This window comes from Nipponia nippon, unplaced genomic scaffold, assembly GCF_047370975.1.
Source record: "Nipponia nippon isolate SJK-2023a ecotype South Korea unplaced genomic scaffold, ASM4737097v1 scaffold_4, whole genome shotgun sequence".
NCBI lineage: Eukaryota > Metazoa > Chordata > Aves > Pelecaniformes > Threskiornithidae > Nipponia > Nipponia nippon.
Window position 1 is genome coordinate 77,910,316 of NW_028262358.1, and position 12,657 is coordinate 77,922,972.

The 12,657-nt window shown below is 39.7% G+C and overlaps 1 protein-coding gene across 1 annotated transcript in view; it reads left to right on the top strand.

The window, feature by feature from the left end:
* Positions 1-12,657, top strand: part of PREP (prolyl endopeptidase) — a 110,182-nt gene that overhangs the window by 85,641 nt on the left and 11,884 nt on the right. Inside the window, exon 11 of the mRNA XM_087776707.1 lies at positions 7,027-7,163. Coding sequence (XP_087632833.1) covers positions 7,027-7,163 — 137 coding nt within the window. The remainder of the gene's footprint in view (positions 1-7,026; positions 7,164-12,657) is intronic.

Below are 12,657 nucleotides of genomic sequence, written 5' to 3' on the forward strand. Positions count from 1 at the left end.
GATTTATAGTGCCTCTGGTTTTGGGTATCCAACTTGGCATCTATAAACAGGATGTGATTCTCTAAGGAAGAGAGAGCAGAGTGCTCTCAAATTCTCCAGCTATTGAAGGTCATAGATAAAGCTTCTTGGCAATGCAAGTGGAGTATGTGGGTCCTGTTGGGGCTTTGACACAAGCTGGGCACTTGACATCACCAGTGTCAAGACTGAATTTGTTCTGTGCAAGAATTTTTGGATACAGGTTTACAAGTGAAATTTGAGCACCCTGAACCATGTAGGTGCCCCTGAATTAAGAAGAAAAACAAACAGGGGTTGTGTCATCTTTTTGAGGCTTGTAAAAGCTCAACAGCGAAGCAAGTTTTGAGCAAGATGGAGTCAGAAACAGAAAAGCTGAATTAGCCAGTTACTGTTTGAGTGAATATATCTCTTTCTCGGCATGTTGAATTAGATGTGCGCACAGCGTAAAACCGTAAATAAGAATAGTTATTGTGGAGTAGCTTGCATAAAGTAAGTTCTTCCCCTTGTTCACCCCATGGTAAGTTGCCTCTACAATTTTATTCTTACAGCATTTTTCATTACAACTTGAACTGATTTCCAGCATGTTAAAGATGAGTGGTGTTTGCTTTCTAATGCCTACACACTATTACAGTGACAGTCTTCTGTCAGAGCAGTTTTCTCAATGAAGTAAAGCTTAATTTAAGAAATTAAATAAATTAAGAAATCACACTAGCCCGCAGCTGTTACTTGTGTTTTTATTTATAACAGTGTGCTACTTCAACTGAGACAGCCCTGTGCTTGTCTCATGCTATACTACTTCATAGTAATATATTTCTTGAATGTGTAAGCACAGAGGTAGTTCAAGAAAGAGATTGTAACTTTGTCCCTGGGACTTTTTTCTGTTTAACATGACTACAGTGTAAATTTAACTCGAGGTAAATGTTACCTATCTGTCTCTACACTGTACACTAAGTTTTCTTTAAGGCAAATTGATGAAAGAAAAGGAATAACTGTACATAGCAGATGCTAATTATTTGGCTGCAGGAAGCTCTGAGATCAGACTGAAAGGGGCAGAGGATAAACATTTAGAGAAGAGACAAGAGGTCTTTCAGGTTGCAGAAGTGGAGTAGAGGAGTCTCATTGGCTGCTATTTACCACTAAGGCTTTATCTAAAGGAAATGCTGCCTTTTAACTGATCTACAAAAGCGTGATTTAAAAGCAATTTCTGCCATGCCAGTCCTGCAGGATTTCTGAACTTTCAGCCGTTTTTTTTCTCTTGCCTTCCCCTCCCTCCTCCCACCACCCTGTGAGATACCTCCCTGTAGTTGTTTGCAGCTAGGCAGCTGAACTTAGTAAGGAGACATTTCTTCTAAAAGACCATCTCCTGGCACTTTGCCTCTGTCAGCATGAGGCTGCTTTTTGTCCCAGTGGGTGGGTGGTGAAACAATTTCTTCTAAAAGGTTTCTTGATTATTTTCATAGTGCTTTTGCAAATGTCTGTAGTGGGTGTTCTTCTTTCTGGGTTTTACCTGCATGAATTTTTACTGTACTGAGTTACTTTGGCCTCTGTCCAGTTCTGTATTAAGCAAGCTTTGCAACCCGCACAGAATTGCTTTGAAGCTAATTTAAGAGACTTAAAGAAGATTGATGAGGATTCCCCTCCAAAGAAAGGAAACCTCAGATCCCATGGATTTGCTGTGTAGTGGTAATAGTTCTCTATTACTTCTCCTGACTGCTGGTTCACCCTGTATAGAGGAATACAAAAACTGGTGGTTAGTAAGAGCTGCTCTTGCAGGTGGCCATTGGCTGGCTGCCAGAGCTGTCCATGGGGCCACTGGTGGTCTTATGCTTGGGTCCATGCCACTGCTGCAATAAATAAGGCATTTTGCTTGTGATGCGCTATATAGTCTTTAGCCCCAGAATAGTATCAGATTTTTGTAAGGTCAGAGGCAATGAGGGATTGAATGGGCTGTGGGGCAGTGGTGTGTACAGCAGTGCATGATTCTTTTTGAATCGATGAGATTTCTGCCCTGGCATCTCAAAGAGAGGATTTCTCCCTGCCTGCCAGTGCTGAAGTGTTCAGACTTACTGGTGTGAAGGCAGGGTCTCTGTGACTTGCCTTCCTGAAGCACTGAGTAGCAGCTATTAGGACTTGTCAGTGGGAGGTGTTGCTGTATAGCATTGTTCAGCCTCAGGTGCCTTTCTCTCTGTCCTTAAATACAATTTTGTACACCCTGATGCCGCCCTCTGTGTAAGAAAACTTTCTCCAGGGACTACTCCCTTAAGTTTACTCTTCCAGACATCTTTCAAAGATAGTTGTGGGGGATTTTTAAACTAGTGATCCTCTCACAAAGCATTTGCAACATTTGGGAAAACGTGAGCGATGTTAACTATTTTACTATGAATTCCTTATGCTTTTCTTCCCCAAATCTCAAAACACAAATGTTGGTGTAAGCGTGATAAGAAATCTTCATTTCACACTTCATGAAGGAAATACTTTATGTGAAACTGGATGCTTGAAATGCAGTTCCAGCAAATGAAAACTGAAGTGGTCGTTCCCTTTGATCAACTGCTCAACACAGCCATGCGTCCTTCACTCGTACGTGTGTCTGCTGGGACTCAATGGGAGACTGCGCTTCTCTAGCACTGCCTTTAACTTTGTGGTGGCTGCTGGTGGAATCACAGCAGCCGTGTGTGAGGGTCGCCGCTCTTACCTAGAAGCAGAAAGCAATTGCTAAATTTCACAAGACTGCTACATCCTGTATTTGTTTCAAATGGAAAGGAATTATCTCAGTAAAACTATATAGAAGACATTGGGACAAAACTAATATTAAAGGCATTGTCGTGGTGTTATTAAACCTAAATTATTGAACACGCATTTTCAATAAGGAATATTCCAGCATGATTTGTATGCCTTTTTAGTTGTTCTTTGTAAGATTCTTTGGCATTTTGCACAATGGATATCTATCTAATGACGAGCGTAACTCTTACCTGGTTTTGATCAAGCACACAAAGACATGGAAAGAATTGATATCTCTGGTATGTAGTACCTAATCTTGAAAGAGAGGTTGAGAGAGACATTTTTAGAATCACTAGTGGCTTTCTAAGAATAATTAGCCTACTGTGACTTGGATGTTTTCACGTCCCAGAAGTCTATGTTTCTTTTCATATGTAAAATTCATGTATTATCTGCAGGAAATAATTCTTTCTGAAAAGCCAAACTAATCACTTCTTAATTGTATTTTCATTCTCTTTGCTATTAATGAGCGAGTTAGAAGAATTGTAAAAGGTTTCTAGACATTCGGTATTTTCACAGTTTAAAAATATATGCATTAGACCTGTTTGGGTAAGATTATTTTTTATTTGTGTTTTACAGTAGTGGTTCAAAACCTGTGTTGAATCTTACCTTTGTAAGGTTAATTTTAAATCTGTACAAGTTTGGGGTTGGTTTTTGCTTAGAAGGATTTTTGGTTTTGTAAAAGTAAGATGATTTCAGGTGTACGTGCACTTTTTTCCCTGAACAATTGTAATTACATACATCTTTTAATCTCTCCATTATATAAACAGAAAAAAACATTTCTGAAAGGGAGAAAAAGTGAAACTTACCCTTGTAGACTGTCTTGGAAGTAAATTTCCATTGTCTTTTTTAGGTGAAAATTCAGTGTAAATTGCTTTCAAATGCTAAGTTAAAAAAAAAAAAAAACACCCCACTCTCTAAATATATATGTATGCACTAAAGAAGAATGACTAATACTGTTGTTTGTGTAGCTTATATAGCTTAATCTTCACATAGTTTGTAGTGATGAGTAATTGTGCGAACAGTGTTGCTTTCTCCCTGGGTCATAATATGAACAGTGGCTATAAATTCATGCCTCAGGTTCCGGCATCTGAACTGAAAGTGATTCTTTCTGGCACTGAAACCCCTCTGCTGTGTGACTGATAGGGGCATTAGTGTGAGCCGAAGTTAGCTACGACTATTTCAGGGCTGCTGTACTGCTCCAGCGGTATGCTCCTAGAATAGGACGAAGGGCTGCATGCAGGAGGAGTGCTCTGTCAACGACACAGCATTGCTGGTGCATTCCTAGCGGCTGAAAATATTTATTTTTATCATGTCCCTCCTTGAATGGTGAGTTTCAGCATACATAATAATATGTCTGAAGCATTGTTCTCCATCCTTTTCCCTCCAAAATCACTTTGCTAATTTGGTCTCTTCTTATATGTGCTAATGGCTGTAGTAACATGAGTCTTTATTTGAAAATATGAGAGCAATGAGTAATATAATGTGGCCAGTACAAGTGGATCACTCCTATCTGTGATAAAGCAGAAAACAGTAGTACCCTTTTATGAGCATTTACTCCTGTAAAAACTGACAGCTTCTAAAATTAGGCATGAAATACCATCTTGGGAAATTCTTCTTTTTAGGGCTTGCCCTTTCCAGTTTACCTTAATCTTTGAGATAGAAGCACGTCCCTTTATTGGTTACATGAACAAACCATTGGGCTTGCTTCAGAGATAACACCTAATTTAAAGGTGAGATTGAATCAGTTGTTGAAAATAGTCTATTTGGAGAAGCTTAAATAGCTTCACATATCTCAGTGTCTGACTGAATTGATTTCCACCCCCCTCCCGTTTGTTCATCTTGGAGGGAGAGGTAATCATTATTTTAGCAAAGATAGGAGGGAAAACTCTTAAATTGCAAATGTCACCTTGACATGCATCTTTGTTGAGTTCCCATCTAATGGTATGTTATTTAATCTTAACTGGTGATGATAAAAGCCCTACTGAAGTCAGTTTTCAGAGAGTTGTTTTAAAAAAAAAAAAAAGCCCCTTGTTCAGAAAGAAGCAGGAAACTTAGTGGCCTTCTTTAATCATCAGGAAAGGGCTGGCCAACAGCAGTAAGTGACTGGAAACATAGGAGGGCCAGGTGCTCATTTCATGTGAATTGCCGGCAAAAACTGGAGTTGATGGATAGCATTTTAGAGAGGAGTCTCTCTGGAACTCCTCGTCACCAGCCTCAGCAGTTCTCCTGTCCATCAGATATTTTATTTGTTTATAGCGTTCAGCTAAATACTCTAAATGAAAATCCTTTGCGTTCTACTGCAGTGAGTGCTGATGAGCGCTTTGTCAGTAAAGATACAGTTGTGGCAGTAGTTGGAAACAGTGATTTCATCTGTGTAAAAATGCCTTCAGGCTTTTGTTCTGAACCTTTCCATCTGCTGGGAACTGTGAAATACTGAATTTTATCTGGAGTATGTCTACAGGTTTTGGTGAAGCCTTCGGAGGTAGATGTGGTTTCATTTGAAATTTCTCACATTTCCTTAGCAATGATTAAACAAAAATTAAACGTGATTATTTTGTTTTCAACATGCCATGTGGATTTCCATGTTTCACATTACAGGCAGCGCTCAGAATAAATGCGTTGCACAGGTTCATGTTACCGTTGGGGTTCATGTGTTACAAAAATAGATCCTGTTGATCTTGTGCTTTATAAAGTGTGGTAGGTCTATTTCCTTTAAAAGCACACATGTTGTAAACATGCAACAAAATTATAAGAATGTCATTCTTCATTTACTTCTTCTTTGTTCTAGTTGGACTAGAAGCTGCAAATAATGATGCTAAAACCAAAGCAATGAAAAGTAGTCAACCAGAACTTTACAGCAAGCAGTAAACTGCATTCACACCCACGTATTTTGCTTGACTGGCAAAATAAGACACGCTGGATCCTAAATTAGAGCATGCAGGCAGATACATGCATCAAAACAACAAGATATGGGAACTGTGTTAAGCAATTGCAGTCTATGTATGTGTACGTGGAATTTAGCTTTTGACTTCACGCAGTGCTGTGGCAGTAATAGAAAGACAAACGAAAGCATGTGCTATGTGGATACTTGGTGTTTTGGGAGCTGATTTCCTAAAAGCCAGCGGATAGTTCAGTTGTCTTGCTGGATGGGTTTGGAGGTTCTGCAGCGTTAGGGCTCCTGGTTCTGGCTGCTAGGTAATGCCTGAAAACGCACCGAGTGCTACGGAAGTTTCTGTCACGGCTTATGTTAGCACCCTGATGAAGTGCAGTGGTCGTTGAGCCAACCTGGAAAGGCTGGCCAATGCCTCGTCCACTTTTGCTGGATACAGACTTGCTTTGGTGAATTCATGCTGCATGTGAAAGTGTTGAGTAGTCAGCTTTTTGCTGTTTTCACAAGGCTTAGTAAGAACCAGTATCTTCAGCTATTCGAAGTTTACTCTTTTGACTTGAATGTGGTATGTGGAGTGACTCCGTTGAGAAGTGTTGCTAATGCCAATGTATTAATACTAAAACCAAAATACCATGACTTTTTAAATATCTTTGGCCTTCTGCTTGTGATTAAACTTATGTTTTTAAAAGCAAAGACTGCTACATCAACTGATATAAAGGAATTCTCTGTGATTTCAGCGGTACAAGACCAGATCTTCAGAGAGTTTTACATATTTATTTGGTAGTAATATAGCTCTCTCTTACCCAACGCAATGCTTAGTGGGGTCTCACTAAGTCACCACCCTACCATGAGTTCACTGTTCTCTAGTGTCTGAAATTTTTAATTTTTAAAAAGGAGAAATTTTTAGAAATTATAGTTTTAGATTGGGGATCTGGGTTTAGTTCTGTTCATTTTCCTTGCCAGCTGAGTCTTTGCTGCTTTCATATATGATGGGCCATGCAGTTCTTGTGTTTTCACAATGCCAGTCTTCCCTTGCAGAGAATTGTATTGGTTTTGTAACATTTTCTTAAACCCTCTTGTATGTAGAATTGATGGATAAGATACGTAAAAATGATACTGTCATACCTTTTGTATTGTCTCATTTTGATACATTTTCCAGAGCTATTAAGCAACTAAGCGGATGATCTCCATTACTGAACCTGACCTGGGCAACTGGTGCATATTGCTCGGAAAGTTTTACCCGTTGGACAGCATGGAAGTGATCGCTTCCGATTCTTGGTAACAGCAGTTGTGGAGAGTTATGACAGTAACAGCATTACAGGTTTCTTTTTCTCTTGTCGTAGGTTTTCTACCCTAGCAAAGATGGTACTAAGATCCCAATGTTTATTATTCACAAGAAAGGAATTAAATTGGATGGTTCTCATCCTGCCTTCTTGTATGGATATGGAGGCTTCAACATATCAATTACACCAAGCTACAGGTAAGCAGGGTAATTTATACCTTCTTCTGAAGTATCTGATATTAACAACTGTCACGGACTGAGGGCAGGGTGGACGATGGATCTGACAGAGTAATGCATTTCAGGTCCCTGAGACACAAGATGGGGGCCATAAGGACTGCACATCAGTGTCCAGGCATCATTTGTCTGCTTTGTTAGTTCTGAATTCAAGGGTTTTGCCCAGGGTCACAGAAGAAATTTATGTCACAGCAGAGAAGTGATGTGCTCTTCTGAGGTTTACAGCAGGCACCCTGCCCTTTGAATTATGCCTTGACCTCTTCCTGCTTTTTCACTGAGCTCAACAGAAAAGCATATGGACATATTACATTAAGCAAGTATTTGAACCCTTTGCTGAACTAATAACATAGGAAGTTTTCTTTTTTCCAAGTTATACAATTACCTATGTCTAAATATTATAAAAAATTGGCTATTTGTTTAAATTAATCTAAAAAACCAAAATTTAGCTGTATTTTCATATTATACTTTTGAGGAGATTGCATCAGAAGGAAAATCCTACTGTGTTCCCATATAATCAGGAAAGAGGAAAAATGATTCTGTCTTGAGATGTAGATGATATGGGCTCTGCATATGCAAAGCCATGCATTGTAAACCAAAAATGCTGTGTGCAAAACAGGATTTGTAGCCCTCAAAAGCCATAAACTTTATTGAATAGATGATCTTTTTAAAGAAAAGGCTTATTTCCTCAGCAAGGGAATTTGAATAGACTTACGAAGAGGCAGTGATTGTCTGTAATACGTAAGAAATGCTCCTAGGCAAGGCAGGGGAAAACAGGAATGCAAAGGACTGAATGCAGAGCAGTTTTTCAGAAAGTAGAAGAGCAGCTCACCAACACAAAAATAATTTATTTTGAAACCATCCTATTAAGTTTAGGTGCTACCAGTTTTGCTTTAGAGTCAGCACACTTCAAGAAATCCTTTGTAGTGCTCACTCTTCCAGGTCACTGTGATTGTATTTCTAAATAGCGTTTACAGTTTCTCATCTTTTCTAGCAAATACCTTGTCTAACAATGGACCTGACATCTTGTGTTCTGTGATTATTTGAATGTTTTTTATCTGCCTTGTAAAGCGACATTTTTAATTTCCTGTAGTTTTTGAGAGACACAATTATATAACCAGAATAGTTTTTAAATTCCTTTTTAGATTAAGCTCAAGCACTGATTTATTACAGTTTATTGTAGATGCTGAAAACTGTGATAAAACTTACAATGTTTTCTTTTTTAAAGTAAATATTACGTATCTATTGATTTAAGATAAAATTTCATGTACTGCAGAGCTGACATGAGCTGGCTGCTGGCAAAAGGAGAAGGTATCTCATGGTGCCTCCTTCCACCTGCCATTCATTGGCCCTGGTGCTCGCTGGAACCTTTGCTAAGCTGATTCACCTTGCAAGAATGGCAGAAAACTATTCCAGCAAAAAGGGGTGGGTGGTTTTCTGTCGTTTTGGCAAGTTAAAAATTGACTCCTGTAGGAGTCCAACAAACAGCAGCAGGAGGGTGCAGCTGACAGTCAGAAGAGAGGAAGATGGGAGGTGGGAGCAGTGACCTATGTCTTCCTGAACCCTTTAAAACCTTTATTATACAGTTCATAAAATAAGAATATGAATCTGTAACATTCCCTCAAAAGTAAATGCACAGAGAACTATCGGTCACCTCCAGATCAAAATACATTATCCCGCTGACAATGTGAATAAAACATGATTGGCCACACCTCCTTCCTCATTCTCTTCCTCTAATATCAACATATCCCTTCTCAGCATTTTTCTTTCTAAAAGAAAATAAGAAAAGCTAAAGGCTTCAAATGCATCTTTATGTTTTTACCTGAGAATTGAGTACTCGGTGAGGAAGTGTGTTCCAAAAGTAGGCAGGGTAAGATCAGGGAAAGGAAATTGTAATAAAGAATTTATGCTAGAAAGGCAGGACGTCCAGTTCCCTCTTTACCTGGCAGACTCAAGTAATGTTTGACTACATCCCTGTTACTATGTACTGCAGTATTCCATGAGTAGTTCCCAGGTCCAAGTGCTGCTCCAGCCACAGCCCAACACCAATTTGGTCATTTTTTTTTTTTGTAGATGACCACAGGCGTGAGTGCTAGAAAGCAGCCACAGGATGGTCAAGGCTGAGGCTTGCCGCATAATTCACCCGATCCTGAGCCAAGACATGGCTATAGAAATGCAACCGAGTAGCAGCCTGCTTACCTTTAAAAAAACAAACAAACAAAAAAGTTCCTAGATAAATATTCCTAGTTTTTTTATTTGAACTTAAGTCTGTTACAACTTTTCACAAAGCACTCCACCTTCGGCTTTCCAGTGGTTTGTTTCTGTCCTGTATTTCTTCAAGCCAGTACAATGTTTTCTCACTGGTATTTTGCACCTGTTGACATGAGCCAACTCTCTGGCTTGGGGTGCTCACTTGCGCTTAATTCAGAAACTGAAGTTGTCTTTCATTCATTCTCCAACACAAAAAATGAAAATAAAATCTTTTTCACCAAAAGCAATAGAAACAAACCAACAGGTTATGAGAATGATAGGACAAAGTCATTAAGTCAGTTACAGTAGTGGTTTATTTTTAAATGCAAGCATGCATCTTTCATATGCTCCTCTGGACCGAAGAGCTGCATTTGATAGCCTTTTGAGTACGGTGCCCGCTAGAGCACTGTCATTAATTATACAGCCTGCATAGTGAGTGCAAGGTAAGGGTGATGGAACTGACACCAGTGGCTTGGCAGAGCTGCTGGGGAAACACCATCACAAACCAACCACTAATGCCTCAGATTCAGCTAACTACCCTGCAGGAACCAACCTGTTTCCCTTCACTGTTCTGTATGTGCCAGTGTGGGTACAGGAGAAGCAATTTCTGCTGCATCCTGGAATACAGCTGATTGTGAAGCAGACTCTGAAATTGCATTTCACTGCTACAGGGCCAGGTTGCACCAAGCCTTTAAGCAAACAGGTGGTGCAGGGAGAGACTGCAAGCCCACAGAAAGGCCAGGTCAGGCAACGTAGCAGCCAGTGGTGCAGAGTGCAAGATTACTCTTTTCGGTTGCTTTGTTACCACTCCCTCCTGCTCCACAGAAGCCAAGAAAGCAACCAAGTCCAGTGACTCAGGATTTTTTCCCCATCACCAGTGCACTAACCTGCATTTCTCTGTCAGCTGTAATACCTGACAGCAGAACAGTAATTCTGGGAAAGCATTCTTGCTCCTTGAAGCACAGCTCCTCACGTTGTTCTATCCTGTAAAAAAACAATACCTGTTTTCTTATTTTTTGTGTTATACTCCTGAGGAGTGATAGGGTCTGGTAGGAGTTCTCCATGGAAGGAACTGTCTTCTGCTCCCTCCACTGGCTCCTTCCTGACCCTGTTGCCCTTTCCTTTATTCTTTTTCTTTACCCTACTCCCAGGAAAGAAGGAAAAACAGGGATAATGAGCAAAAGGCTATAGAGACTGTTGGGAAGAGCAGGGAGCCAGACTTCCCTCTGCAGAATGAGACATTTTGTAGGCATCCAGGGCGACTGTGCAGTTTGCTGTGGCTCAGACACCAAGTTGACTTGAAACCACATCTGGAAGCAAGAACCCACCTGGAAGAACACATGAGGCAGTAGCAGGGTTGTGTATGAAACTTGAATTTTATGCTCTCTGATCACCTGGAATTTTCACTTTTTTTAAAAGTTAATGAGGCCTGATTATATACTTATAAAACCTAGTTCCTTGAACTTGAAAGTCACTTTGAGAAAGCTTGTTATAAGCTCTAGCCACACCTACCTCAAAGTGTTGGTCAAGTTAGGGTCCTGACTCACTACTACTGATGATACCAGAGTGGGTACTAATTAATAGTCATTGGCAGTGACATTACTAGATGTGTATGTTAGGGTATATGGGGTAATGTTTTCTGGAGTGTCTAAATCCCCATAGTATTGCTGAGAGTGAGCACAGATATACTAAACCTTACTTATAATTTGGGCAACATAATGATTGTTACCAAACTCTGGACTTTATCCCATTAAGGGTCTGTGCGACAGAAAAATTGTTTGCTTGTGGAAATGGGGACTAGCTTCCTATAATAAGAGTACAGAATATCCTGTGAGATCCTAAGTCACTTAGACCCCTCCAGAAACTATTACCAAGGTACCATCTCTGTTAAGAGTCCATGGACAGGATAGGATGCACTCAATACTTTGGTTTTGCGTTGCTCACAGATTCTCTGCTGGTTAAATATGCTGATCCCTCAGACAGGCACAGTTTCTTTCAGCAGATGGAAGGGGATGGAATCTGTTCTGGAATTTTTTATTTTTTAAATATTCTCAGGCAATGTATTTGGGTAGCAAGCTCCTAACTTTACCTGCAATTCCTATACTCGCTACCTCTGATTACTAGGAGATCAAGTAAGTTTGGACCAAAAAGTTCCTATTGATTTTGATCGGGACAGAGACAGGGAAAAGAAGTGCAGAATATTCTGGGAGGTTTTGTGGCTCTAACGTACCAAAAATTAAGAAGCCACAATCTCATGAGGCAACTTACTATCATGCTAGTCCACATGAGCTGTGTAGCAACCTGTCGAAATTAGGCATCCTGGAGTTTGACAGAATAATGCTCTCTGACCTTTGCACAGTGTGCTTATAGAATATCAATCTTGCATCTGATCAGCATGTCACAGCAATCTAAGGAAAATACAATTCACAGTGATGGACTTCAGAATTGATTTTACAGAAGCAAAGATAATTCATGCCTCCTGAGCCATCTGATGGCCACAGATAACCAGCCTAGGTAGAAAGTTTTCAAACCCATAACCTTTGATGGATTATGTATCAGTCATCCTCCTGCTTTTCTTTTGGTTTCCTTAATCCTTGGTATATACCCTCAAGAATGAAAAATTTACCTGTTTTGATACTACATCCACATGAGGCACACTGTAGGACTACTGTCTTTCAAGACATTTCTGATAAGCAGTAGGGGGACTTAAAGGTAAAAAGGCCCAATCCTTGCTCTTGTGGTTGAACAGCATTAATTTCTGCAGGCAGTGGTTTCTTGCATGAGCAAACATTTCAAGTAAATAAGAAATTTAAACCTACTAGAGGAAAAAAAAAGACTTGTTGGGATTAAATTTTAATATTTTACTGATCTCCTTGGCATCTATGTGGTTTGCCATGTGGAGCTTCTGCTATGTTAAGCTACTGCCTCAACAGATCAAAGATCTATTTCTCTTCTTAACAGTCCCTTTTACAAAGATAGCAATAGCTTTGATAATTTTGCAATTTGACATTTAAAAAAAATTTATGCTACTTTAGCTTTCAGCCAGGTTCTAGAGATACTAGGGAAGGTAGAACTTGGAATTTTACTTTTTACTGTTTGTTTTGTATTTAGCAATGCAAGTGGAAAATAAATAAGAAGGGGATTGGCCAGAACTTGACTGCAGACCCTGGCACAAAACAATGGTAGAAGCAGAGTTTTTCTTTGCAAACAC